Genomic DNA, 24,009 nt, shown 5'->3' on the forward strand with positions numbered 1-24,009 from the left:
AATACAAACAACGAAATAGTTCAAGACAACTGTGATCTCAGCATTACTCGCATCAGCAACCTTAGTCTCAGCGGGAGGTCCTGCTGAAATCTGTACAAGCAAAGGTGGTACAAGCTGTACAGAGTATCAAATTACCAAGGACTGTTGTGCGGCAGTTGATCAAAACACTCGCTTCGATGAGGTCTTTACTCAATGTATTCCACTTCTTGCTAACGGTATAAACACTGGTGGTATGGTTGAATGTTGTGAAAGCAGAGGTGCTGGAAGTGCTGAAGTAAAAATCGGCGCGGATAAGCTTGTATGTAGTCGTTAAGCAACAAGTGAAGCATATAAGGATTGGACTTAGACTTTAGACTGTTTGTTTCATAATCTATAAATTCGATATGATTACCTTGCTTTATTGACACTTACAATGTCTGGATGTGACATGTGAGAATTTTCAGATCGAGAAATCCAGAAGGGTGGGTTCATGAGAGTGTATTCAATCAATATGTATTTTTACTAAGACATATAGCTAACACTTAGTATACATAAGCTGGGACAATTACGTCCCAGCGAAGAATTTGACGCTACGCAGTGTGAACACAAGTGTATGCAACACACTGCCCACTCTTTTGTCTCCACTGACAGAAATTGTGACGATGCATGTTGAGTTGTGGCTCTGAGATATGCAGAAGCCAATATAGATGAAAATGGAATAGCTCATAATTATTAGTGACATATATTAGCAATTAGATGTTAGATCTCTATAAAACAGACATTGAACCAAGGAACGTGGCTATCTTACATCGAACTGTCTCACGTTATTCTACTCGTATTGCAGGCTTTCCATTACTGATGCCCATATCAATTACACAAATATAAGGATAGACTTAATGTGTTATTATATTTTAACATTTAGCATGGCGTATACTGGAATCCTAGGTTAATACGCAAGCTTCATAATATGCAACTAAGTTCAACGTATCTAGATGATCTAATACAAATGAGAGAAACTGATGTTGACTAATCAACCGTCAACAATTAGTATCAGTGTGAACAGAGCATTTATAGGTTCAAGTCATGCTTAGGATGAATAAACTAGCGCATTGCTCGGCTAATTATGTAAGTTCGAGTGTATTATCAGAAAATGTTTCTGATTAAAAATGCAAGTAACATTATTCTAAATTTGCAGCCTAGTATTTCAGTGCAACAAATCGCTTATCTGTTAGTTAGCAGAGAATGATCCGATATCCGACATATATTTATTTCGCATGCAGTTACATTTTAGGGATCTGCAGAGACCTAACACCAAAGACAACCATGTCGAATCCATATAGTTGTATATAACGCATACAGAAATTAATATACTCAAACTAGAACTTCTGCACTGACGTCATTTCGTCCCTACTAAGTCAGCTGAAAAAAACCAATTATAACGCTTCTTTTTGTACGATCGTAAAAAAGATCAATGAAAACGGAACATTCAAAAACAACGAAACCTAGACGACAAAGACCGCTTTATAGCTGTGGTGGTGAGTGAATTACTGCCAGCATATCATTCAGAACGCTAAAATAAAGCAGAATGCCGTCGATTAAAATTGAAATGCGATAGACAATGGCCTTGCAGCTCGTGTAGAAGGAGAGGATGCGCTGCTATTTGCCCTGATGGTACAATGAAAGGCGCTACCATGTCTAGACAGGCATTGGTAGATAATACAAGCAATTTGCTATTGCGGATTGAACAGCTCGAGAAGAGTATTTCAACACAGGGTGGTGTCATACCAGATGCTCCTACGAAATTGATCACATCTGCTACTGCTGTATTCAATTCTCCTGATTCTACAGAAGCAGCGAATGCAATAAGACCACCAATAGAGACACATGATGAGGACTTCGCTGAAAGCTTTGGTGCGCTTACCGTAACGAAGGAGGGATCGAGATATGTCGGTCCAAGTGCAGGTTCAGAGTGGCTACAGAACGACTCACTAGTCGACCGTGAGCAGGAATTTATCGACGAGCGTGGTCAGATTGGTGAAAGTCCTGATTCTCCACCCACGGATTTCCCATTCAGCGCTGCGAACAATGCAGAAATTATAGAAGAACTCTGGTTAAAGCTCCCTGATAGGAGTAGAGCGATGCAAATGGTGGATGTCTACTACAGGACCTGTTCGTGTCTCTACAATTGTGTACAGAGGGAGGTCTTTGAGAATGATCTTAACACACTTTACAATCAACCTGATGCTCACAAATTAGCTAGACTTTATATGGTTTTTGCGTTGGGAGTTTACTTTGACGTCAATTTATCAACAGATCATCCAGATTCTCAGAGATATTACAGTTATTCAAAGGCTTTACTCAGCGCTGGTGACTTCCTCGTCAAGAGCAGTATACCTGCTGCTCAAACACTCCACATGATGGGTATTTACTTACTTAATAGAAATAGATTGAGTGGCGCTGACTCTTATTACCCACTTTTGGGTGTTCAGTTACGTATTACTCGTGCGATGGGTCTGCACCGTGATGGTCAAAGATGGGGATTTCAAGGAAACGATCTCAATGAAAGAAGGATGGCGTTCTGGGAAACTCAAACAATGGATGTTTTCCAGTCAATTTGTTTCGGTAGACCATATTCTACTCAGCTTCGTCACGTTGATTGTGCTTTTCCACTAGACGAACAAGCTAGAAACTACAATGGTGAGGGTTATGGTTACCAAACTATGCGGTACTCCCTCGTCAGACTCTTGTGTAAGATCAGCGACGAGATCTATAGCGTAAAACCACCAACGTACGATACTGTTATTGGACTAGACCGTGAAATCAGACAATATGAGAAGAATATACCATTGCATCTTCGTTGTAAAGCAGCATCCGTGGTCAGGAATTCGTCGAATTATCCTGTCAATGATTCCGTTCAAGAACCTGTTTCAGAGGAGTTGTTGTTACAAGTAAGTTGAGACTTGTTCAGTTAGACATTAACATGACATTTCTATTAGCAACACACCCTTGCAATGAATGTTAACGAATGCCTCCTTTATATCAATCGCCGCTACTTCGCACATGCCCTTAAAACACACCCAGAAAATCCACTAAAGTCACCTTTTTCTCAATCATTCGTTGCAGTTATGGAATGTTGTAGGGTAGGTAACTTCCTGTTTTCGAGAGTAAACTAATAATGTTCAGGTCATGGTTGCACTAGGACACAGCATCCATAGATTACTTCCAGATTTATCGTCTAGGCACTTCTTCTTCTTTTATCATCTCTTCAGTTTTGGTGTTTGTTCAGCAGCATCTTGTATTATTTCTCCTGGATCATCAATGGCTAGTGACGCCTGGAAGGATCTCAACTCAATTACCGATCTTTGCGCTTTACCAACTGCGGGCAAGCGTGCCAACTTATTTGTACCAGCACTCAACAAGCTCCGTGAAAGGGCACTAATTCGTTGTAAGGCTCACATTGAAGCTAGGGAGCACAAGGAAGACGATCACGATAATGAACACATGGTCATGCTTGGTTTGGGTAGCAGATTCGTCAATACATCGCCGACCTCAGACAAGCCACAAACAACCTTCAATGCTCCTCTTCGCAGTCGTAGAAATACTTTACCTTCTGATGCAATCTATACTGAATTATTGAAACAAACAGAGGGTACTGCAAGTAGTACTGAAATGTTTAACAGCCTTTGGCAAGTGCAACAAGAAGGTACTAGCAATTTGGCCTTGAATAGTGGTATCAATGAGTATAATAATATTTTCCCTAACAACCTTGACTTTTTGGGAATGGATAGCGTATTGTCTAGTACGTCAAACGCGCAGCCTGAATCTTCAAACCATTCTACTGATTGGAACACATTACTGCAAAGTATGGGATTGTAAAGTGCGATTGTGTAAAACAATTTGTAACATTATTGAATAGACATTTTTAGCTATATGTACAGAAAATAAATATATAAAGGATTTAGCTATCACCTTTTGAACCGGTTGACTGAATATTCGTCGCTGATAAGGAATTTTCCATTAAGGAAGAAGATTGACTGTGTTGGAGAGTCTGTATGTGAATGAAAGCGCCTGAAGTCCTTGTAGGTCGACCAAGCTGACGGTGAATGATTATAACCCTTTATCTGAATGCATAGAAGCGATGTATCATCCAGTGGTAACTTCGTTAAATAGTCGTAAACATCTTCGCTATCAAGCAATCCGCCCTTCCATTGGTGTAAAGCTAAGTCTTGCCTTTGTGTTTCTTCAGTACTAGGCAATCTATAACTATCGATTAGTTTCCTGACGCGTCTTTCGTATCTACTTTCACTAAATCTAAGAAGCGTAATATTTAACCAATTTGAGAAATTTTCGAAATTACTATTAGAAGAAGGTACAGCAACATCATTGAGGTAAAACCTGAGATATGTTGCTCTTTCGGCATCATTAAAACTGTATTTAGATGTGGCAAGTGAAGGTAACTGTGGCATTTGACTGATCAGCTTGACATTCTTGATATCCGTATGGATTTTATAGTAATCTTCGTTTCCAACTAATTTACCTACTCTACCGGTGTAGAAATTATTAACGGCCTTGCTTGCATTTATATGTAAATCAAACTCGTTTGTTTCTGGGTTCTTTGTGAGCGAGTAATTGTCGATTTTCCGGTTAAAAGATAGTACTCTCTTATACTTCTTCGGTGCTTTGACAGTTTCGATGAGTCTTTCATTCAGTTTGTAATAGTTGAATTCGCAGAGTGGTAATGCCTTATCTGACAAGGTCAGAATGTTGAGTTCGCAGATGAAATCAAGACGGAACTTGATCTTTGATAAATCTGCTACGCTGTATTCTATTGTATTCATAGTCAATTGTGAAGATTGATTAATCCGAGCCCTGGATATGATTTCAGAGTTAGCTGACCCTGAACCGATCGATAAAGTCTGCTGCGGTTTAATGTTCCAATACCCCACCTATAAAACAAGACAGTTATTGGATGACAGCTTATGCTTTTTATCTACTTCACTTGACAGCGGGGAATATACACTCTAGACCTCTTTTAAGTTTTGTGAAGATCCCCAAATCGTACATGCGTTCGATCATTCTCGAATACCGCAAGGAAGTGTATCACATTGTCAATAAGTGTACCAGAAACAATCAATTCTTTTTGTTTGTTTGTTTAGTTCATGATGGTTGTAATTAAAGGAGTAGCTCGCCTAAATGGACTTAAAGTAGTCGTAAACGCCGAGCGTGGTCGATGTATACGTCACCTACTCTTCTTCAGGCGATCCCCCATTGCTTGCATATCCTTATATTTCTTATTGTTTCTTATTATTTCTTATTATTTCTCGCTATCTCTTGTTATCTCTTCTCTTGCTCAGCAGCGGTATAATCATCGTAATATTAGAATCAATTGCAACTATATTAAAAACGACTTAAATATTCTTATTAAATACTTGTATACAATAATAGTCTACTCTATACTTACTGACATCACACTTCTCAAACTTCACGATCGCAAAGAGAGACAGAAACTGCGACATGTATTATTTACTCTGATATTCTAAATGATATTTTAATTGTTTATAATGCACCTCAAATAGATAGTAAGGGAGATGATATCACCACTCATCAGCATTAACAGCCTCAATATCTAAACAGAAATATGATCCTTACTATCAAATTTCTGTATCTCGCTGTCTCTAGTTATCGATCAATTCCTCTTGTTTTACGACAATCATCAATGCAGTATCCGAATTACCTGCAGTTATACCAGCAATTATGTTCTATACCACAGGAAATACTTATCGAAGTTATGGAATTCGCGCCCTTACTCGCAACGCTCAATAGATCATTTTATTCTATCGGTAGATCAACATTAATGAGGAGTCTGAGAGATCCATTCTTAACGATAGGCACTATCCCTGCGATTGAGCCAGAAGATGACTATTCTTCTTTATATCTTACTAAGTTTGCGAACGAGCCGTCGAAAGCGACATATGTCGAGTGAGTAGGTGCAAAGAATTCTATACAGAAACTCACAAGCGATAAGAAATTTAACGTTATCCGCACTTTCTAGCAATGATTTTAGACACCTCAACAATTTCACTAATCTCAAAAAGCTTCAAATGATCGTACATTGGATTACTTTAAATCAAATCCTGCACAATGTGCAGATAGACTCAGTGAAGCATGTCACTATACAGTTTGGCTCATTAAAGGTTCTTCTCTATTCACTACGGAGGTATGCCTTACATACAAGCTTTCCTAACATTGAGACATTATGTTTACATGTTAATATCGGCTTTAACGAGACATCGAAGGACTTAGAACGTTATTTAGATAGTAATCATGGTTTGTCTAAGCTCAAAGCAGTTGTTCTTCTCGAAATGGACGTATCTAATCGGAAATTTGGATTCTTTGACTACCGGAAGCAGCTGGAGAAAGTCCACATATATACACACACGGATGAACTATTTGTAAAAATAAGTGAGGAATATGAGAAATTACAGCTCCTCAGACATATCTATCGATGGGATAACACAAAGCGAAGTTTTTGGGAATATTTTTTCGGAAAGAGTAATAGATGGCCCAACGGAATGAAACGTGAACTTTTATCGGAAGAGTAATTGAGTGAGACATTACAGTTTTGGTATCCTCAGTTTCTTTGTCAAAAAGCCATTCCGTCTCATCAGTACCAACAAAATCCATTGATTTGGATTAAGGTAATTATAGCTGATTGTAATTATTGAGAATTATACGCATGTGGGAATTCGTGACATTTTTAGAGGCGGTGAATGTGACTGCATGGCTTATGGAAGATCGAAATTATGCCATCTGCAAATACATTAACTTCAAGCTACTCTAATAATTCTTTGTCTCCTGCCTATCGACTTCTATGATCTCATGATTATAGATAGCAAAGAAAGAAATACAGAGATAAACAAGTTTTCGATTGAGCATATGATTGATTACTCCATGCGAAGACTATGTGTTTCACAATAATTATAATACTTATATTAGTCACACCATTTACATTGAATATTGCTCAATAACAATGATGCTTTGGGAGACTTTATCATAAAACACCTGTAATAATGAAAGGAATTTGAAGGCTAGTCTTTCATTAATGATAAGGATTATTGGAACTATGTTATTCGGTGGAGACGTGAGGTATATATGATCTTGAAGGAACTAAAAAGCCCACCTTAACGAAGTTCTACTTACGTTAAGAAGGACCTTAGATAATGATATCGAAGATTTAAATGGTAATGATGAGTGCATTATCTGTTTGCATAAGGCTGTAATGAAGGTATTGAAGAGGTCACATCTTTTGAACTACATCGTAATCTCCTTTAATCAAACTACTGATCTAATCTACTAGTCAATGAAATTTATAAAATAAACTAGTTGGAGAAAGCACTTTCTTCTAGCGAACATATTTTAAGAAGTATATTTCGCTAGAACGTCTAAAAAGGATCCATAGATACAATTGTTTATGGAGAGTCAAAAATGAAGCATGTACGTCTATTAGAGAGTAAATTAGGTAAAATAATATCCATCTATAAGTCTATAACCGTATAACTCTATCTAACTTAAACAACTAACTAAAATGACTCGAAACTCCTGCGAATGTTTGATGATAATACATCTCTAAGTGAAGGTCGCTTTCTTGCTTTAAGGTGTGATATAAACATTGGAATGCTTGAACATTCTATAAGTGAACGGGAAATTTCGAAAGCTTGCTGAAATCCTGAAGGATGCACAGGTTGTCGATTATCAATACAATATTTAACAACGTTGATCGTTTTAACCTTCACATCCTCGTCTAAATTAAGTTCATGTGAGGAATTCCTATAGAAGTACCTGGTTAGTACTCTAATAGCTTCCTTTGCTTGCATTTGAGGGGTAATTTTCCTAAACTTTATTTTATAATCTTCAAACCAAGACACGAACTTTTCATGTTAGTATTATAACACAAAATTATAACCTACTCACTTCTAAATTCTCTATACTTCTTTCATTATCCTTTAAGTACGCTTCAAATTTCCAACGTAGTGTTTGATCTTCCATGACATCTGTTAACCTCAAGCTTGACTTGTGTTTGATTCTCATTGGTTAAGGTTACGGAACTCCTTTCGTCAAGACTACCTGAAGTTCGGCTATAGTTATTCCCCTCATTGATAACGTGATAGTGATGATGAACAGTTATGACGATCGTGTTCCTGGCTAAACGCACATTCTCATCACATTGGAATAAGGTTTGAAACAAAAGGCTGATTTATGTCATTGTACAGTCGATCTGTATAGTAGGTCCTTATATAACTAGTTACACTTGTAAATTTAAACAAGTTTGTTGCCTTCTCCTCTAAGCGATACAGGAACAATCTTGCGAATTTCTTCAGTAGATAAGTCAGTTGAAAGCAGATAAGAAAGTTTCGTAAGAGCTGCCTATGTTTCTAAATCAGTCATTTTAGTAGATAAGATAATTCAATAGCATACCTCGCACGTGAGGTCGTTACCAAACACTACACCAGCTTCACCCAACACTCGTCCATTTTCGTACGCTCCACTGACTGACCCAGTATGGCATTGAGATGTGTTAACGATGACAACACCCTTATTTGAGGCTTTTTTAAATAGATCTAGTAATTTATCATTTCTACCGATATTTCCTACGCATCATTAGGGTTGTTGTTATATTACATGCTAATATATAATCACTAACCACTGCCGAACGTTTGTAAAATCAATGCGGCACGTTCATGATTGATAAGGTCCTCGACAATGGCTTCAATAACATGCATTTTAATACCTGGAAAAAATCTAAGAACGCATATTTCAGGTGATAACGCTGACATTTCATTAGAAGCTTTCCTACTCTAACTAAATACTCACTCACATTTGTGAACAGTGAATGGTTTGTTAGATTTAGGCAACACTACGTTCCAATTAACATCCAACTTTGTTCCAACTGGATAATGTCAATGAGAACCAAGGAAAAGTGATCATTCACATACCTTTAGCCAATGGTGGATAATTATAGCTCCTAAAAGCGTCAAATTCGCTTGTAGATACTTTTGTCGCTCTATTACCTCTTAATAACTGATGATTGAAATAAATGGTTACTTCCGGTATAGTAATGGTGCCTGCGATAAGTAATGAATGTAAAATATTATCACTAGCATCTGCACGTATGTGCGTAAGTGGTATTTGACTACCAGTGAGTAGAATCGTCTTATCTAAACCTTCGAGCATGAATGATAATGCAGAGGCCGTATATGCCATAGTATCCGTTCCATGTAAAATAACAAATCCGTCAAAATTTGAATTGTAGTTCAATTCAATATCGCGTACAATCTTGACCCATTCTTTTGGACTCACGTCACTTGAATCCAACAACGGATCGTACTCGAGAATAGCATATTTTACAGTATGTTCGACACCACTGAGGAAGGTCTTTGGTGTTTGTAATGCTGGTATTCCCCCCTCATAGAACTCACCGTTGAAATGACTACCATGGAATTCTTGGTGTGCTTTCACGGTCAAGGTCCGTCTGTGTTCTTTAATTGACGCTTGCTTCTGCGTTGGTTTCTCCTGATCAAACCACAATGCATAGGCTTGCTTGTTGTTCAAATTAGAAAAGATTGAGTTCGCCATTGGGTCGTCGAATCGTGATTGACAGCTGAGTATATCACCAAGGAGGTTTTTATGCGGCCGATAAGCACCAGTTGAATCAGCTATCATTCCTATAGTTCCACCTGTATAGATTACTAAAACATTTTTCTCCACTACGCTCATGATTGTTTGTTTGATAAGAGAATTCCGCGATAAGCGAATTAATGAAAAATTTTACAAATTATATAATAAAAACAAGAATTAATCATCACTATAACCATAATCATCTTCCTCTTCTTCATTCTCCTCGTCGTATACTTTATACAATCTTCCGTTAACTTCAGTCCATCGTTCGTTGGTGAAATCATTGTCGATATCATATGGCGAACTAGTGTGCCTCACTTCCCACCCTTCATTACCTTTTTTGACGTGTCTCTGTCTGGATCTTGTAGGTGCAAGATTCGGATTAAGACCGTTTTGGTATGTCCAAGGAGAGTCACCCAACACAGGCTTACTTTGTAGTGCATCAGTGTCCTCATCATCATAACTATACGCGTATTGCTTATCCCGCGGAGGCCATTCTTCTGGATCTAGAAAAATGTTAATATCAATTCTAAAACGTAAAAGATGTCACGAGAGGAAGGAAGCAAGGGTAACGGCAACTTATTGTGAGCTAATATATTGTATCTATGCATCTGTGGGATTGTAAAGTATGACAATGCGATTTATTATTATAGCGCTAGCTTAGCGTAATAATCTGCTTAATGGTGAGAGGACAAAGGAGGAATGCAATCGACTTACTAGAACAAGAATAATAATGCTGAACATAAGAATACCTAGTCGCATCCAGAAACTTCGGTACTCATACATCTTAAGCCAGCTCAAGCAAACGTTTTTCAAATTCGAGTGTCTCATTCTCAAATTTTCTGCCACGTTTGCGCTCATCTGGACTGATATTGGTATCAACAGGGCTGCCGTCCTCAAAATGCAAGGCTGCATGGGCTATATGATGTCTACGCCTACGAGATTTCGGTTCACGAATTATGCTCCTTCCTCTCGAGTGAACATCGACCCACTTGCCTGTATCTGCCGCGACGGTGAATGATAAACCATCTCCCTTCATGCGCTGCGGAAGGAGCCACAATATTGGGCGATCACCCAAGACTGAGCAAATATTCTCGTATACTGATAACCGATATGGGAATTTTATCTATGGGGAGCGTTAGAAAGTAATACCTATGGAATCCACATCTCACATCACGTATTTTACCACGATTAACAAGATTGTTAACCTTATCTTTCTCCCATGACTCAATTGTAGTTGTATTTGTTGCCGTGGAGTAGATGTGATAAACTGAGAAACTGCCAACGACGAGCAGGACAAATATGCAGCTGATATAGTTGAGAACGATGATGAGGGTCTCGGTATTGTCAGGTGGGGGTATCTGTAGGGCGTGTATAAGACAGACAGAAAACCCTGTCAAGCATACCACTCACCGGATTTAAAACTCTTTTTGTAAGTAAGTAGAAGTGAAACAAACAGCCAATGTCAACAAATATCAGAAACCTGATAAAGTGACCATAATTGTAGAACCCTATGCAGTTGTTCATCCACGGACAATAATGGTCCATTCGTAGTATACACCTGTTGGAACGACTACAATGATGTGCCCTTGGTGGTTTGTAGACTTGACAAGAACGACAAAAACGAGCATTGTCTGAATTGCTCTTCATTTCTAAGACATTATCACGAAGACTTATTGGTTCCTGTCGCTATGTCAATACGTATGGAAGAAGAAGGCTAAACTGACGTAATAAGTTGGTACGCCACCTGGATCAGTTGATAAACAGAGGTAGTAATTGAGAAAGATTAGAAATGCAAATAGACTGTCACGGGTGAGATTTTTACCGGGATATAAAAAACTCCTACTTGAGTATGATAAGCTGACGAAGAGTGTAATAAACAGAGTAAAACTGCATTGAAAAGGCTAAAAAAGATATCAAGAAGACTACAGAGGATATCCTATACCCTGTGAGGAATGACAACCAGACAGTAACAAACTACCCACCAAATGCGACCACAAGTGTTAGTTGCGCTCGACTTATTATCCCTAGTCTTATCCATATTAAATCGCCAGCTTATCGATATATTTTTGAATTTCTCTTCGTTGGTTCGAATGACGAGATAATATCTTTATTCGATACGACGACGATGGGAAAAAAACGCAGGATTGAGAATAAACCTTGGTGGGTTTGAAACTCTATAGAATGCACACCATCTTACTCCCCATAGGTGCTGGTACTGCGAGAGAGAATTCGAAGACGATAAAGTTCTAATCAGTCACCAAAAGGCTAAGCATTTCAGGTGCTCACTCTGTCCACGTAGATTGAACACGGCGAATGGTTTGGCTGTCCACGTGCAGCAAGTACACAAACTGGAAGCTGATAGGATAGAGAATGCTTTACCCGGCAGGAGCACATTCGAGATTGAGATTTTCGGTATGGAGGGTGTACCAGCACACGATAAGGCGGAATACGATCGTCGTAGAGCTGAGGCACGAGGAATTGACCTTAACAAGAAGAATCAGCCAGCCAAGCGCAAGCGTATATTTAAGGGCGTGATCAGTGACGCCGATTTCTACGTACAATTACAAGGACATCGTCATATCATGAGCGGCGGTAGGATGCCAGGTATGTAGAATTACGATATAACATATACATACTAATGATCTAAAGCACCACCAGGAGCAGTACCTACTCAGAACCCTCAAAATGCACCACCACCAGGTGTCCTACCACCTCCAGTTGCACCTGGCGTGACGCCCCCAGTACCACCAATTAGTTGAACAGATTGATTTCATGTGTAATTATATAAATTAAGAGCTTATATACAATTTGTAGCTTTTTATAAGATAACAATGCGGATTTATAACTGATTAGCGCTAATTAATTAGCTAACTAACGCCTTCTTGTGTCCTTTGGGTAACGACAGTAGCCATCTTGGATGAACGAGACGACGTAAGTGCCTTCCAATGACGAAAATATTGAGTGCTCGTAATCTTGTACATTCGTGATCGTATGTCTTTCTAATACCTTGCCAAGCTCGTGGTGTCTGACCCGAGGGAGGTTCTCGCGGCGCTATAGGCAAGTTAGCTGTGTCAGCATAAAGAGAAGCTCGCTCACCTCATAAGTAAACGTGAATGGTGGAGTACCAACGAACGTGAATTTGATCTCAGCTTGATCACCTTCCCTGATGTCCTCAATGTAGGTATTACCCTCACTCACACTAGCAGACGGCAGCGGATGGACAATTCTCTTGATGTCGACATTAGTTGGACACTGTTGACTATGATGCGATACTTCAGTGATTGCGAAAAGACCTTCATCTTCAGCTATTCTATTGAAATTAGACGATTTGGTCTTCACAACTTGTGGTTTACCATTCCACTCGTAGGTTACAGCCCATGGTGCACTTCCACCTAGTTGGAAATCCATACTGTCACCGACACATACATCCTCAAATCTATCGACAGGTACGACAGTCGCAGATTCAGCTACATCTACAACCGACGTCTTCTTCGATTGTGTATCCTCGTCAAATGCAACACAATCGCTAGCATCATGAACATCCACGATTGTTATCTTATGCGTACCAAAACTGTTGAGACGCAATGGCGCTAGGTCCACTTCCCATTCAGGCGTTCTTATTCCAGGTACGCGTACGCGACGTGGTGATGTTGTACCCGTCTCTTCAGATACCTCCAATTCTAGATCCCATGGTGCCGTACCATGGAGTTCTATGACTGGGTTATGCTCATGAGGACGAGGACTCAAGACGTCACCAAGGCAGTACGAGATTCGTGGTGAATTCTTGAACACAGCGTATGGACGCTCAACGACAAGTTGCTCGATTTCCACATAATCCTTTCCATTGTCCTTTAAACCATAGTTGGCATCACCAACAGCTGAGAATAAGTACTTATGGGTACCCGCAACTTCAGTATCGAGATTGACATTAGGTGAGTGTCTTACGGATGCCATTCTTTCTTCTTCGACAAGGCTACCTTCTCTGTGTTGATACGATATTTCAAATGGTGGTTCACCCGTGATAGCGAGATGTATAGAACTATCATCACCTTTACATACTGGCGCGAGAGTGTGATGTAATGCCCCTTTGCGTGGTTTGCGAGATGACAATGTGCTTTCGCCTAACGTAATTGAAGGACGTGGTATGAAGTCCAAATAGAATTTATCTTCATTCTCAATAATTGTACCAGGGCAATGTGAGTCGTGAATACCGACAAGTTCATAAAGACCTTCACTATCAACGATAAGATCAGTTTCGCGTTTATCAGTTGTAACTGTACGTGATTCGCCTTGATGGTTGTAGCCAATCTTCCAAGGACCTTCACCGGTCAGTCTAACAGGAATGTTGGCTGTCTGGCCATCCAGAATAGTTGCTCTATCCGTACCGAAGAGTCTGGCTGTTGGTTTGACACGCTGCACTTGTACACTGTAGTCATTTTGTGCTAGCACTTTCTTACAGCGTCTGCTATCTTCAACGCTAACCAGGCTGATCATGAATTGACCACCAAGCCTATCTATTTCATCGGGAATTGGTACCTTAATTGTGTGCTGACGGTCGCGAATATTGTTTTCATGATAAGTCACTGGCTTGGTGATAGATGACGCACTCGTACCAGTTGTTTGGAATTCGAGATTCCATGGACCACTACCCTTAAATTCAATGTCGACATCTACCTCGTTACCTTCACAACTCCATACTGTCCTCTTGTTTTTCTTTTCCGCAAATTGTGCACCCGCGAGTGGATGAACAACCTGTGTTGCAGTGATACCCTTTCCTTTATCACCCATTGGGATGTCCTTGTAGTTGCGATCAGTGAGACTTAAGAAAGTGTACTTGTATTTGCTATGATAATTATAAGTTGTTGCTAACTCTCGTTAAAATGATACTCACCCTTCACGCTCAGGTGTGAGAGACAACTCATCTCTGCTTGAATAGATCTTCTTTTCTACCCTCTTCTGCTCATCTCCGAACTCCACCATATATGATAGCTTAAATGGTGCCTCACCTGTGAGTGTCATCAAGGCGTGTATACCGACTTCTCCTGAACAATCCTCTATAGTCTTGATATCCATATCGATAGTTGGTTTTGGTACGCTCTTGACGCCACACACATCAGGCATTTGAGTGACACCGCCACAGTATTTACCATTAACTTCTTGAATTTTGTAGTAACCAGATTTTGACACACCAATATCAGCATATGGTTGACCAGCTGGAATGTGAACGTTGATAATGTCAGAACCAGGCGTTGAAGAAAGGTCTGGGTTATCAAAGAACTTTATCTTAACGTCAACAGACCCTTCGCTATCTTCTACACCGCGTACTGTGACTCTTAAGGTAGATTTTGATCCTTCAAGTAATCTAACTGGATCTTCAGCTGAGCAACCAGAGAATGAAACCAATGGAAGTGAGTGCGAATGGTACTGAACAATTGGTGATGACTGCTCCAAACCAGACTCGTAGAGAGATGGATATGGATTATTACCAAAGTAGTCCTCAAGAGAAGCCAACTCAAGTTCATAATCACCACTCTTGTCTAATGTAACATTAATTGGTATTGACGTGGTAGTAGACACTGCTCTAGCATGTGGAGCGGATGTCGTGTAAGCAGTTGATCCTATACTGTCCAACTTCCTAACATCCGAGTGACTACCAGGACCTCTACTGTACCAAGCAACGCTTGCGCCACCAGCCGAACGTACACCCAATTGGAAGCCAACTTTATCACCAACGCATCTGTCACCACCGAGAATGTCCTCACTTGCGAAACCTGCTGAAGGACACCCGACGATGACGGCCTCTGTTCTCGCTATTCTTGCATCTAATTCCGAGTTCTTGTCCACGACGTGTTTCAGTTTAACGACAAATGGTGGTGGTGGGAGTGCAGATGCAGATGTGAGTGGAAGATACCTAATGTTCTGCGTCTTCTGTAGCCTCGGTGGAGCTGCTACGCCATGACCACGAGGAAGGAGCGCTAATTCGTCAAGTGATTGATGTGCATAAAAGTCATGATTTGGGTCGAAAAAGTCGTCGCTGTCATCATCTGTGTAACCGGTAATGTATTTATTCTTCTCTAATTCTCTACCTTGGATTTCGACTTCTCTTTCTTCGCCTAGACTGCCATCCGGGAGAAGAGGTGTGATAGAATAAGCGAGTACGAGAGGTTCTGTGTTGTTAAAGAGAATAGGCACAGTGAGTGGCTTGCTGGACACAGTCTCTGGTAAACAAAATGACTGGATTGTTGGGTTTATCTTTGCTGTACTAAATCCACCAACTCTAACTGTGTGTTCACCCCGAAGGTGCTTATCGCGGTTTCCAACGACATCCTTGAGCCTTACTCTATGTTCCTCTGGAGCCTTGTAGAATGTGAATGCATTTTTCAATGTTGTTGGTATAATAGCAGTAGATAATTGTGCAAGAGGCATCTGTGGGCGTATAAGAGGGTGGAAAAGGATGATAATTTTTACAGACCTTCCAACTACCAAGAAGAAGCCAATTAAGTGCAAATAGCAAGGCGATTATGGCCAGCCAAACAGATTTCTGAAATCGTAGTCTTGGTATTCTCAACCACCAGATAACAAGTACAGCTGAGAGATCTACCAATGCCCATCTATATAGAGCAATTTCTGAGTCTAATATACGCGTAGAGCTATCGCTAGTCCACAAATTGAATGTTTTCGTCAGTTTGTAGGCTTGTAATGCAGCGACACCGCTGAAAAGCAGGAGACGCTGAGATGGACCATCAAATATGCTCTCTGGTATCCGCGGGGGTGTTATCTCTAGATTTTTGCGTGCATCGCTGAGCGACTTGGTCGTCATCGTAGTGGTAGAAGAAGAAAATGCTAGAGATGTATTCAAATAAAGTACAATGAACTGTCTATGCCATCACGTTATCGTAAGGCTCTCCCTTGACGGGCCTGCCTGACATCGACGATCTGACCCAGGCTTTAAATTGGTTGCGATCTGCTAGCAAATCCTTAGCGGCGTCTTTATTCAAAGGATCTTCTGCGTTTGGCTCTAAGAACAAATACTGAAGACCGACGACAACAGCGTTCAGATTGAGTACAGGTTTCCAGTCTTCGCGAAGGATGTTTAAGCATACGTTTCCTTGGTGGTCTAAGTTTGGATGGTATATCTATATACACGCATTTTGTTAGTATATAATATAAGGATATGATAATATACTAACTTTCTGTGTCAATTTGACTTTTGGTGCTTCGTGCGGGTAGTTATTAGAGATATTGAAGGTGAATTTGAAAGCTCCGCCTTTGTACATCCCTAGGAGTTATATTAGAGACTATAGCATACCATAAATACAGGACACTGACCCTCATCTGGCTTGATGATGAGCTCGAAATTGAGGAGATCTGCTGGGTTCGGGAAGTGTGTGGACATCGTAGAGGGAAGTTCTAGTTCTGTGATGTCTGCGTTCTTCTAGGTTAGAGAGCACCAGAGATAGAGAGCCACCCACCTTTTTGGACTCTCAACTGGGCTGCAGAAGTCTTTGGCTTCTTCTTAGCGCCATTCTCAGTGTCCTTCTTCATTGACCATATCTTTATCTTTTAGTAGAGCATCTTTTCTAGTTATTCACTCACTTTAATCATGACGACGATGATAGTATCGATCAAAGGTCGACACTAATTATCCCTCAGTCTTTTTATAGACGTTATTACTACCATATCAACAAGCATTCCCATGTCGACTGTATAGCCACTATAAAGCTCTCTCCAGCTAATCCGATAAGATGGCAGACACACACGTCGAACGAATACACCTGTATCAATTATCTATAGTCTATGGCTTATTGTTATTCCTACTGATTTCTCCATGTCATTTATTTCATAGGCAAACTTTATTACGTCATTCACCTCCATCCTAACGCTGACAGTCATTGCTATTCAGTCTGTGCAATTATCACCGTTCAAATCTAATGAACAAATTGAATGTTCTCTATTTACTTCATCGTCACTTCTTCGAGACCAAGTTCGTCATTCAATTCTGTAAACGCATCAGTAACTTAAATACTTCCTCAAAAGCTCCGCTAATTCCCGATGTATTATATACCTTCCTAAAATGGCAAGCGACATTACAATGTTATCAAAATTTTTCGAAAGTTTTATTTTTGTGCCGCAATTGGTTTCTGGTTTTACTTAAATTAATATTCCACGATGATTGAAACAATGGCAATATTGCTATCACTCTTAGCTGTAACGTCGTTTTTCCTAGACTTCTCTCCGATGCAGAAGGCCTATTATGTTCACTATCGTGCACCACATCGAAGAATGCATCCATTCAAGGGTACTTTCGAGCCAAGGTTTTATCATTCACTGATCAAGCTCAGCAAAGAAAGTAATGCTGGTAGATTATTGAGAGAATCGAGTAATCGCTTCTCTACATTGTTTAGAATAGTTCCGACTGATTACTTAACAAATCAATATAGCAAAAACATGTCAATTTACGATAATCTCATACAGACACTTAAAGATAGGGGTTTTGATACTGGCAAGCGAGCAAAAACAATTTATTTTTCTACACTACCTCTAGTTTTCTTGGAGGGATCAAGTATAAACAACATTTCACACTATTACTGCTATAACGACAAGGATGAAATTGAAATTGTTCTGTGGGAAGTCCATAATTCTAGTGGAGACAGGTAAGTTTTTTGTTTTTCTTTGTGGAACCTATGTCTCATTATTGACCAGACATATTTATATCTTAGATCACAGATCAGACCAAGTGAGTCGGAAATCAATATCATCTGAGTATACATATTGTGCTACTGTTCCGCGGTCATTTTACATTAGTGCAGTTGACAACAGGAAGGGCTTCTACCGTTTTTCTTATACGTTACCAATCCATAAAACAGAGGAGGGAACTAAAGAGATCCAATCCCCACGGTCAAAAGTAACGTTGTTCGACGAACGCATGCAAGCACTCACGACCACCCGTTTAATACCGGAGAGTGAACCCATACCAATCACTTTCCAATCAACGATCGCTATGATCTTCAAAAGGCCTCTGCAAGATCTCTCGATCTTATTGACATTATTGCGACAAGTATACTTCATTACCATTGTCCAGAAGGTCAGAATTAATCGTAATGTACCTCAAGGCATTACACTTAACAGGAAACATGGTATGCCAACTCAATCGAGCAATGAGGCCGGTGTACTTGGTTGGACAGATGAGGATATGCTCGCAAGTCACGCTCGCAGGGTATTCGAGAAAGCATTAGCCAGAGCTTTGAATGAGTCGCACAGAGACCTCAAAGTGGTAATTAAATACACAGATAAGCATATTCCAGGAACACATTTGGAAACACCCGAATCTAAAACTGAACTCACTTTGCTGGTAAGAAGCTGGGAATTTTACAAACAAATCATAGTTGCTCCAAACGCTGACTATATATACAATGTTCTAATGGAGAGATGTGAAGATCTTGTTAGAGCATCAGATGGTCGACGTTTTTATGAGCTATTGCGAGACCTCAAGACTGATTCACATTCATGGATGTACACACGAATTAGGGAGTGGTTCGTCAAGTTAACTTGCATTAAAGATAGTGAGAACAATAGCAAAGTGAATTTCTCACTGTCAGTCAATAAGAACTATTTGGACGACTCATGGAAAACGATCTTCGTCGCTTTTTGCATCTTCCTCGAATACAAAGTATTGCAGCTTTTCTATCTAATTGTTGGAATCACGCCGGCAGAAACTCAAGTGCCTTGGAGACCTATCAAGCGGCTACAATAATGCAATATATTTTTTCTATCATATCATCGTCTAATTTATTTCCTGCATGTAACACACGATCATTGCGTCATTTGTATTTTCTTAAATCAACCGTCATTAATGTCACAGTTTGCAGCAAAAGCGTGAGTGAATTTAAAACGAACAGTACGTTTACAAATATACCAAGTTTCTCTTCATCAAATTATGCCGCTGCTCGTCCTAGATACACAGAAGACCTCCTGAATAAAATATTCGAGTATCATAAAAGTGGCAGTGCTTTAAGTGTAGATTTAGGTTGTGGTCCTGGTACTATCACCAGCTACCTATCAGAGCGTTCGAATCATGTACTGGGTGTAGATCCATCTTCTAATATGTTGAACGAAGCAAAGAAGCAATTGGATGGACTAAAGAATGTCGAATTACATCAGGGACTTGCCAATGAACTCCCAAGTTTACTATCTGAACCAGCTGACCTCATCGTTAGTGCTCAGGCTGCTCATTGGTTCCATAGTCCACCGAATAACACCTCAAATTGCGGTCTATGGAAGGACATCGGTGCATCGCTCAGATCTGGTGGTTCATTAGTGTACCTTGTTTACGGTGACATAGAAGTGCTAAACTATCCTAACTTGAGTGCATTTCAACGTGTTAAAGATATCTTGCAACCTTATTGGCAACAGCCTGGTAGGCGATTCCTTGTTAATCTACTTCGAGATGTAGAATTCCCGGAATGGGGTGTCAACACTCAAAGGCAGTTCTTTGATAAAGAGACTGGCTATGTACTCAAAAATAGTACCTCAATCAGCGCATTCTCTGAGTATATTTCGACGTGGTCTAGCTATTCCAAATATCTGGAACAGTCAAATGCAAATACACAACTTATAGAACAGCTCAACAAGGATATCAAAGAGGAAGTTGGTGGCGATAAACCCCTAGAAATAGCATTTCCAGTGGCATTATTTATGTGTCAAAAAGAATAATGGGTATAGATGTACGTTTTGATAATTTATGCCTCCGTGTCATTCTCTTTCTGATCAGTTTTTGCTGGTTTTTTTGCGAAGAAACCGTCCAATTTCATCATCTTTCTAGTATCTACTTTCTTCAGCTGCTCTGAGCCCCTGGTACCCTTCGCTGGTTTCTTCTGCTTGTCATCGTTATCTAGTTCTTTACCTTCGTCATATCCTTTGTTTGAACGGATGAGAGTATCAGATTTGAATTTTTCCTTGCTAGCTTTCTCCTCGTGTGCGTCTAAATCTGGCATCGGATGCCTTTCCTTGATCTGGGCGTGTAGACTTCTTGGTATGCTATACAAAATGGTGTCAATGATGTTTTTCTTGTATGATTCTCGTTGAGCATTAGCTGTGAATCTTTACAAGATAACTAGTACTCACGCAATGTTAATTCTGGTGTCAGTAAATGATGGGGTGACGGTTCAAGCGACTTGATGTCTCTCTCTGCTGTGATGACGCTCAAGCATCTGCTTATCTTTCTATCAATATATTCCATGAACTTTTCAGTCGAGAATTTGTAAACCAATTCATCCTCGGATAATTCCTTACTATCGCAGCATTTATCAGTCACAGACTTTAGTGCATCTGATTCGAGCAAGGGTAGAAGATCTCTAGATTCTGGGAATGTATTCCTGAGTGTGTCTATAACATCGTCATATCTACTATAAGTCTACAATTGTGAGTTTATCGTAGGGGTTGTTATATAGAGGGCTTACATTCCTAACATACTCTGGTATAGACAATAACAACGCCGAGAGAATGAAAGTAGGATCAAGTGGAGTTGCAGTGATAAGGTGAGGATCTTTTTAACGATTAAGAGTTATCATCTACTAAGAAGTATTATCTCACCAGAGACAACCAATTGGTCAACAAACCAGCACCTTCGATCCTCATTACGCGCTTGAATAGCATGCAATTCGTATATTTTACTACTTGTTGCTGATAATGCTACTAAAATTGATTGATTGGTGCATAATGGACGCGGTACATTCAACAATGTCGCTTTACCGCGTTCATTGAAGCAATCTTGCGATTTTATTAGTTGAAATGGCGCATTTTTCATTTATTTTCTCACCGTCAGGTAAGGCTATTAGCTTGTGTGACATCCCTCTTCGCTGTTACCTTGATACCAAAATGTTGCTTCATAATGCGCCGAAATAGGAAATTCATTTACGTGAATTTATTCCGAACTGGATAATTAAAGCTTATTCATCCACTATGATCGCCAAACTTGCCCTTTTGGCTTCTATCGCTTCAGCTGTTATAGCTGCACCCGTTACTTCTCAATTTAATATCAATAAGCGTATACTTGATGATGAAACTGGTGTGTAATAACTTAAGGCTATATACATCTTCTTAGTGTCCTTGTAGATGATGGGAAAGGCATTCTTTTCCTTAACACAAGAGCCAATGACTATGACGCGCAACTTATCGATAATGATAAAGTAAACCTCCTTAAAGCAAGGCAAGAAGGTGGTGATCTTGAAAATGATCTAGAAAACCCTTTCAAAGCAAGACATAATGATGACGATGACAGTCTCGTTGATTTGCATGTGCTCAAGAGAATCCTCGGTTCTAACAGTGGCAAAGATGGAGAGGGTAACATCCTCGGTGTTGGTGTTCTCAAGCGCGCACACGATCTCACCGACAGTTCTGGCACCATTGACATAGACCTGCTTCAAAGAAGAGGTGCTCTTGGTATCGGTGGAAATGGTTACAGAGATTCAACACTTGGTTTATTTGGTAGGATATTTAATGAAAATCCACACGACGATGATCCACTGATTGGTGTACTTAAGAGAGGTGGTTTACTGAGTAATCATGCAGATCACGATAACACTATCTCCTTGGGTATCAGTAAAAGGGGCGGGATCCTTAACGATGGTAGCCCAGAGTTCGCTCACATTGGAATAAAGAGACGTGGTCTTCTCAGTGACAATGATGACAAGCTTCACGTTGGCGTAAAGCGCGATGAAGTTGATTATGAGAAAGAATCCATCGGTCTTAGAATACTTGATAAACGTTCAGACGATGAAATTGCTGGACTTGACCTCGAGTTGCGTGATCTAAGTGACGATGAAGCTGTGATTGTTCGTAGAGTCTTGGGTCTCACTGATGGTGGTCGCGATAATGGCAATCTTAAAATTGACAACCCTGTTGGTTTAAGAAGAGATGACGTCGCCGATAACAAGAAAGATAAAGAGTATGATGCGCAATTAGCTACTGGTGCATGTCTTTTAAATGGTTGTGACACCGGCGGAGGCGTAATTGGTGTTTAACTTGCCCAACTTTCACTGCACGGAAACAAGTTAACGTGTACATTAAATTAATGTGATTGCTTTTCGATTTTTTTGAAGATAATGATGTGTAATCACTTACTGAATATACGCGTAGGGGTTTCTTCTTTCACAACTTTATCTTTTATTATTCATCGCTTTCCTTGTCCTTGATTTAGTATGTGATGTGCAATAAGCATATAGGATATAAGGCCAGTGTCAATAATCGATCAATTTAGGATTAATGTTGCCACACTTGCTTTTAAATAAGACCGCGTCCTACCCAGAACGAATCTCGAGGAACACAATTCCTTCAGACAATCAACCTGTCTTGAACCTGTATAATTATTATCACAATTGACATCTTGTAGCCTATTATTGCTTCATTACACTTGATCGTCCCACCTAAGAGTGTCTGTACTTATCAATTGCAGCAAGATTCCGAAAGGTTTTAAAATGAATTAGGGGGCATATGCCAGCCTCTGGCGATCATTTCGATTCGAAGTGATTATCAAAAATACTAGTTTAACAGAATCAGTACAGAAATAACACAAAAAATGTAGATGTCAAACTTAATTATCTATTCAGTAATGTACATAACAATAAATACAGGCGATTTCCATGATTTGAAGGATTGATGGTTGCATAGCAATTCGTTTATTGACCGAAACCATAAAGGATTCTTCCTTGTCTCTTGAGTGCGTAGACAACATCAAGAGCTGTGACAGTCTTTCTCTTGGCGTGTTCAGTGTAGGTGACTGAGTCACGAATGACATTTTCTAAGAAGACCTTGAGAACACCACGGGTCTCTTCGTAAATCAAACCGGAAATACGCTTGACACCACCACGACGAGCGAGACGACGAATAGCTGGTTTGGTAATACCCTAAGGAGTTATTAGAAAAGGTTGCTATAACATAGCTAAGAAACTTACTTGGATGTTATCTCTGAGAATCTTACGGTGACGCTTAGCACCACCCTTTCCGAGACCTTTACCGCCTTTTCCTCTTCCTGACATTTTTACTTGACTAGTTGATTGATGAGAGAAAAGAGCAAAACGCGTTGAGTATTTATAGATGTGGAGCGCGCGCTAAAAGATCAAAAATCGATCAGATCAAATTTGGTTTTTGATATAAATCGCGTGATCCTCGATGGAATTAAGGAAAATAGTGAATGAAAAATATACCACTTGATAGGCAAAAATCCTGGCTACATTTTTATATAATTTTTGTACCTTCACCGCCTCAGGATCACCGTCCGCCCGATTTAGATCAATTCGCGTCTGATCTAAAATGTAGAATCTGATCCAACCACGCGCGCGTATTTAGAGCCCA

At 39.9% G+C, this 24,009-nt stretch overlaps 15 protein-coding genes across 15 annotated transcripts in view; 7 read left to right on the forward strand and 8 right to left on the reverse strand.

Annotated features, from left to right (window-relative positions):
* WALSEDRAFT_62447 (hypothetical protein) overlaps window positions 1-313 on the forward strand; it is a gene marked incomplete at both ends in the record, with an annotated part of 649 nt that extends 336 nt beyond the window's left edge. The window contains one exon of the mRNA XM_006956379.1: window positions 20-313. Within this exon, the coding sequence (XP_006956441.1) occupies window positions 20-313 (294 nt within the window). The remainder of the gene's footprint in view (window positions 1-19) is intronic.
* Window positions 314-1,475: 1,162 nt separating this feature from the next.
* On the forward strand, window positions 1,476-5,213 carry WALSEDRAFT_59407 (hypothetical protein). Its single transcript, XM_006956380.1, has 4 exons — window positions 1,476-1,514; window positions 1,564-2,927; window positions 2,976-3,119; window positions 3,163-5,213. The coding sequence occupies exons 2-4, from the start codon at window positions 1,656-1,658 to the stop codon at window positions 3,853-3,855; spliced, it is 2,109 nt and encodes a 702-aa protein (XP_006956442.1). The 5' UTR covers window positions 1,476-1,514; window positions 1,564-1,655; the 3' UTR covers window positions 3,856-5,213.
* On the reverse strand, window positions 3,945-4,817 carry WALSEDRAFT_62449 (hypothetical protein; the record flags this gene model as incomplete). The annotated part of the gene is made up of 1 exon (XM_006956381.1): window positions 3,945-4,817. The coding sequence occupies one exon, from the start codon at window positions 4,815-4,817 to the stop codon at window positions 3,945-3,947; it is 873 nt and encodes a 290-aa protein (XP_006956443.1).
* A 337-nt stretch (window positions 5,214-5,550) lies between the features above and the next one.
* WALSEDRAFT_59408 (hypothetical protein) lies at window positions 5,551-7,730 on the forward strand. Its single transcript, XM_006956382.1, has 2 exons — window positions 5,551-5,958; window positions 6,005-7,730. Exons 1-2 carry the CDS (start codon window positions 5,618-5,620, stop codon window positions 6,579-6,581), a joined length of 918 nt encoding a protein of 305 aa, XP_006956444.1. The 5' UTR covers window positions 5,551-5,617; the 3' UTR covers window positions 6,582-7,730.
* Window positions 5,562-9,427, reverse strand: WALSEDRAFT_59409 (hypothetical protein). The gene is made up of 6 exons (XM_006956383.1): window positions 8,974-9,427; window positions 8,851-8,926; window positions 8,455-8,806; window positions 7,951-8,403; window positions 6,004-7,907; window positions 5,562-5,956 (listed from the first exon to the last, which is right to left on the reverse strand). The coding sequence occupies exons 4-5, from the start codon at window positions 8,065-8,067 to the stop codon at window positions 7,560-7,562; spliced, it is 465 nt and encodes a 154-aa protein (XP_006956445.1). The 5' UTR covers window positions 8,068-8,403; window positions 8,455-8,806; window positions 8,851-8,926; window positions 8,974-9,427; the 3' UTR covers window positions 5,562-5,956; window positions 6,004-7,559.
* On the reverse strand, window positions 7,951-9,739 carry WALSEDRAFT_31271 (Asparaginase/glutaminase). The gene is made up of 6 exons (XM_006956384.1): window positions 9,456-9,739; window positions 8,973-9,428; window positions 8,855-8,926; window positions 8,681-8,806; window positions 8,443-8,627; window positions 7,951-8,403 (listed from the first exon to the last, which is right to left on the reverse strand). The coding sequence occupies exons 1-5, from the start codon at window positions 9,610-9,612 to the stop codon at window positions 8,443-8,445; spliced, it is 996 nt and encodes a 331-aa protein (XP_006956446.1). The 5' UTR covers window positions 9,613-9,739; the 3' UTR covers window positions 7,951-8,403.
* Window positions 9,740-9,828: 89 nt separating this feature from the next.
* On the reverse strand, window positions 9,829-11,733 carry WALSEDRAFT_59411 (zf-DHHC-domain-containing protein). Its single transcript, XM_006956385.1, has 7 exons — window positions 11,640-11,733; window positions 11,501-11,593; window positions 11,382-11,457; window positions 11,068-11,337; window positions 10,827-11,015; window positions 10,372-10,780; window positions 9,829-10,327 (listed from the first exon to the last, which is right to left on the reverse strand). Exons 1-6 carry the CDS (start codon window positions 11,693-11,695, stop codon window positions 10,442-10,444), a joined length of 1,023 nt encoding a protein of 340 aa, XP_006956447.1. The 5' UTR covers window positions 11,696-11,733; the 3' UTR covers window positions 9,829-10,327; window positions 10,372-10,441.
* Window positions 11,734-11,766: 33 nt separating this feature from the next.
* On the forward strand, window positions 11,767-12,513 carry WALSEDRAFT_35431 (hypothetical protein). Its single transcript, XM_006956386.1, has 3 exons — window positions 11,767-11,817; window positions 11,864-12,261; window positions 12,307-12,513. Exons 1-3 carry the CDS (start codon window positions 11,783-11,785, stop codon window positions 12,414-12,416), a joined length of 543 nt encoding a protein of 180 aa, XP_006956448.1. The 5' UTR covers window positions 11,767-11,782; the 3' UTR covers window positions 12,417-12,513.
* Window positions 11,863-16,464, reverse strand: WALSEDRAFT_35433 (hypothetical protein). Its single transcript, XM_006956387.1, has 5 exons — window positions 16,130-16,464; window positions 14,549-16,083; window positions 12,754-14,500; window positions 12,310-12,708; window positions 11,863-12,261 (listed from the first exon to the last, which is right to left on the reverse strand). The coding sequence occupies exons 2-4, from the start codon at window positions 16,081-16,083 to the stop codon at window positions 12,529-12,531; spliced, it is 3,462 nt and encodes a 1,153-aa protein (XP_006956449.1). The 5' UTR covers window positions 16,130-16,464; the 3' UTR covers window positions 11,863-12,261; window positions 12,310-12,528.
* A 71-nt stretch (window positions 16,465-16,535) lies between these two features.
* On the reverse strand, window positions 16,536-17,278 carry WALSEDRAFT_67399 (hypothetical protein; the record flags this gene model as incomplete). The annotated part of the gene is made up of 5 exons (XM_006956388.1): window positions 17,254-17,278; window positions 17,130-17,211; window positions 16,987-17,082; window positions 16,848-16,936; window positions 16,536-16,793 (listed from the first exon to the last, which is right to left on the reverse strand). Exons 1-5 carry the CDS (start codon window positions 17,260-17,262, stop codon window positions 16,536-16,538), a joined length of 534 nt encoding a protein of 177 aa, XP_006956450.1. The 5' UTR covers window positions 17,263-17,278.
* Window positions 17,279-17,343: 65 nt separating this feature from the next.
* WALSEDRAFT_59412 (hypothetical protein) lies at window positions 17,344-19,502 on the forward strand. The gene is made up of 2 exons (XM_006956389.1): window positions 17,344-18,311; window positions 18,361-19,502. The coding sequence occupies exons 1-2, from the start codon at window positions 17,827-17,829 to the stop codon at window positions 19,409-19,411; spliced, it is 1,536 nt and encodes a 511-aa protein (XP_006956451.1). The 5' UTR covers window positions 17,344-17,826; the 3' UTR covers window positions 19,412-19,502.
* An 8-nt stretch (window positions 19,503-19,510) lies between these two features.
* Window positions 19,511-20,727, forward strand: WALSEDRAFT_67401 (S-adenosyl-L-methionine-dependent methyltransferase; the record flags this gene model as incomplete). Its single annotated transcript, XM_006956390.1, has 2 exons — window positions 19,511-19,533; window positions 19,578-20,727. 2 exons carry the CDS (start codon window positions 19,511-19,513, stop codon window positions 20,368-20,370), a joined length of 816 nt encoding a protein of 271 aa, XP_006956452.1. The 3' UTR covers window positions 20,371-20,727.
* On the reverse strand, window positions 19,578-21,515 carry WALSEDRAFT_67402 (hypothetical protein). The gene is made up of 5 exons (XM_006956391.1): window positions 21,476-21,515; window positions 21,250-21,426; window positions 21,117-21,202; window positions 20,782-21,070; window positions 19,578-20,734 (listed from the first exon to the last, which is right to left on the reverse strand). Exons 1-5 carry the CDS (start codon window positions 21,504-21,506, stop codon window positions 20,397-20,399), a joined length of 921 nt encoding a protein of 306 aa, XP_006956453.1. The 5' UTR covers window positions 21,507-21,515; the 3' UTR covers window positions 19,578-20,396.
* On the forward strand, window positions 19,588-22,699 carry WALSEDRAFT_31274 (hypothetical protein). Its single transcript, XM_006956392.1, has 6 exons — window positions 19,588-20,734; window positions 20,782-21,070; window positions 21,117-21,202; window positions 21,250-21,426; window positions 21,476-21,724; window positions 21,772-22,699. The coding sequence occupies exons 5-6, from the start codon at window positions 21,619-21,621 to the stop codon at window positions 22,677-22,679; spliced, it is 1,014 nt and encodes a 337-aa protein (XP_006956454.1). The 5' UTR covers window positions 19,588-20,734; window positions 20,782-21,070; window positions 21,117-21,202; window positions 21,250-21,426; window positions 21,476-21,618; the 3' UTR covers window positions 22,680-22,699.
* Window positions 22,700-23,239: 540 nt separating this feature from the next.
* WALSEDRAFT_43035 (histone-fold-containing protein) lies at window positions 23,240-23,693 on the reverse strand (the record flags this gene model as incomplete). The annotated part of the gene is made up of 2 exons (XM_006956393.1): window positions 23,240-23,561; window positions 23,610-23,693. 2 exons carry the CDS (start codon window positions 23,691-23,693, stop codon window positions 23,334-23,336), a joined length of 312 nt encoding a protein of 103 aa, XP_006956455.1. The 3' UTR covers window positions 23,240-23,333.
* Window positions 23,694-24,009: the final 316 nt, after the last annotated feature.

Source organism: Wallemia mellicola, assembly GCF_000263375.1.
Source record: "Wallemia mellicola CBS 633.66 unplaced genomic scaffold WALSEscaffold_2, whole genome shotgun sequence".
Lineage (NCBI taxonomy): Eukaryota > Fungi > Basidiomycota > Wallemiomycetes > Wallemiales > Wallemiaceae > Wallemia > Wallemia mellicola.

Bases quoted from the DNA above. Each gene is read 5' to 3' on its own strand.
- WALSEDRAFT_59407 (XM_006956380.1), top strand. From the start codon at position 1,656: ATGAAAGGCGCTACCATGTCTAGACAGGCATTGGTAGATAATACAAGC. The intron at 2,928-2,975 runs GTAAGTTGAGAC...CATTTCTATTAG, and splicing joins CAGAGGAGTTGTTGTTACAA to CAACACACCCTTGCAATGAA. The intron at 3,120-3,162 runs GTAGGTAACTTC...AATAATGTTCAG, and splicing joins CAGTTATGGAATGTTGTAGG to GTCATGGTTGCACTAGGACA.
- WALSEDRAFT_59408 (XM_006956382.1), top strand. From the start codon at position 5,618: ATGATCCTTACTATCAAATTTCTGTATCTCGCTGTCTCTAGTTATCGA. The intron at 5,959-6,004 runs GTGAGTAGGTGC...ACAAGCGATAAG, and splicing joins TCGAAAGCGACATATGTCGA to AAATTTAACGTTATCCGCAC.
- WALSEDRAFT_59409 (XM_006956383.1), bottom strand. From the start codon at position 8,067: ATGAGAATCAAACACAAGTCAAGCTTGAGGTTAACAGATGTCATGGAA. The intron at 7,908-7,950 runs GTGAGTAGGTTA...TAACATGAAAAG, and splicing joins GAAGTATAGAGAATTTAGAA to TTCGTGTCTTGGTTTGAAGA.
- WALSEDRAFT_31271 (XM_006956384.1), bottom strand. From the start codon at position 9,612: ATGGCGAACTCAATCTTTTCTAATTTGAACAACAAGCAAGCCTATGCA. The intron at 8,927-8,972 runs GTATGTGAATGA...GACATTATCCAG, and splicing joins TTATCCACCATTGGCTAAAG to TTGGAACAAAGTTGGATGTT. The intron at 8,628-8,680 runs GTTAGTGATTAT...AATGATGCGTAG, and splicing joins TTTACAAACGTTCGGCAGTG to GAAATATCGGTAGAAATGAT.
- WALSEDRAFT_59411 (XM_006956385.1), bottom strand. From the start codon at position 11,695: ATGGATAAGACTAGGGATAATAAGTCGAGCGCAACTAACACTTGTGGT. The intron at 11,458-11,500 runs GTAGGAGTTTTT...CACCCGTGACAG, and splicing joins CGTCAGCTTATCATACTCAA to TCTATTTGCATTTCTAATCT. The intron at 10,781-10,826 runs GTGAGATGTGGA...CGCTCCCCATAG, and splicing joins ATCGTGGTAAAATACGTGAT to ATAAAATTCCCATATCGGTT.
- WALSEDRAFT_35431 (XM_006956386.1), top strand. From the start codon at position 11,783: ATGGGAAAAAAACGCAGGATTGAGAATAAACCTTG. The intron at 11,818-11,863 runs GTGGGTTTGAAA...TACTCCCCATAG, and splicing joins AGGATTGAGAATAAACCTTG to GTGCTGGTACTGCGAGAGAG. The intron at 12,262-12,306 runs GTATGTAGAATT...AATGATCTAAAG, and splicing joins GAGCGGCGGTAGGATGCCAG to CACCACCAGGAGCAGTACCT.
- WALSEDRAFT_35433 (XM_006956387.1), bottom strand. From the start codon at position 16,083: ATGCCTCTTGCACAATTATCTACTGCTATTATACCAACAACATTGAAA. The intron at 14,501-14,548 runs GTGAGTATCATT...TAATTATCATAG, and splicing joins CTCACACCTGAGCGTGAAGG to CAAATACAAGTACACTTTCT. The intron at 12,709-12,753 runs GTGAGCGAGCTT...ACTTGCCTATAG, and splicing joins CATTCACGTTTACTTATGAG to CGCCGCGAGAACCTCCCTCG.
- WALSEDRAFT_59412 (XM_006956389.1), top strand. From the start codon at position 17,827: ATGATTGAAACAATGGCAATATTGCTATCACTCTTAGCTGTAACGTCG. The intron at 18,312-18,360 runs GTAAGTTTTTTG...ATTATTGACCAG, and splicing joins CATAATTCTAGTGGAGACAG to ACATATTTATATCTTAGATC.
- WALSEDRAFT_67402 (XM_006956391.1), bottom strand. From the start codon at position 21,506: ATGTCACACAAGCTAATAGCCTTACCTGACG. The intron at 21,427-21,475 runs GTGAGAAAATAA...TAAAATCGCAAG, and splicing joins GCTAATAGCCTTACCTGACG to ATTGCTTCAATGAACGCGGT. The intron at 20,735-20,781 runs GTGAGTACTAGT...ATGCTCAACGAG, and splicing joins GACACCAGAATTAACATTGC to AATCATACAAGAAAAACATC.
- WALSEDRAFT_31274 (XM_006956392.1), top strand. From the start codon at position 21,619: ATGATCGCCAAACTTGCCCTTTTGGCTTCTATCGCTTCAGCTGTTATA. The intron at 21,725-21,771 runs GTGTGTAATAAC...GTGTCCTTGTAG, and splicing joins TATACTTGATGATGAAACTG to ATGATGGGAAAGGCATTCTT.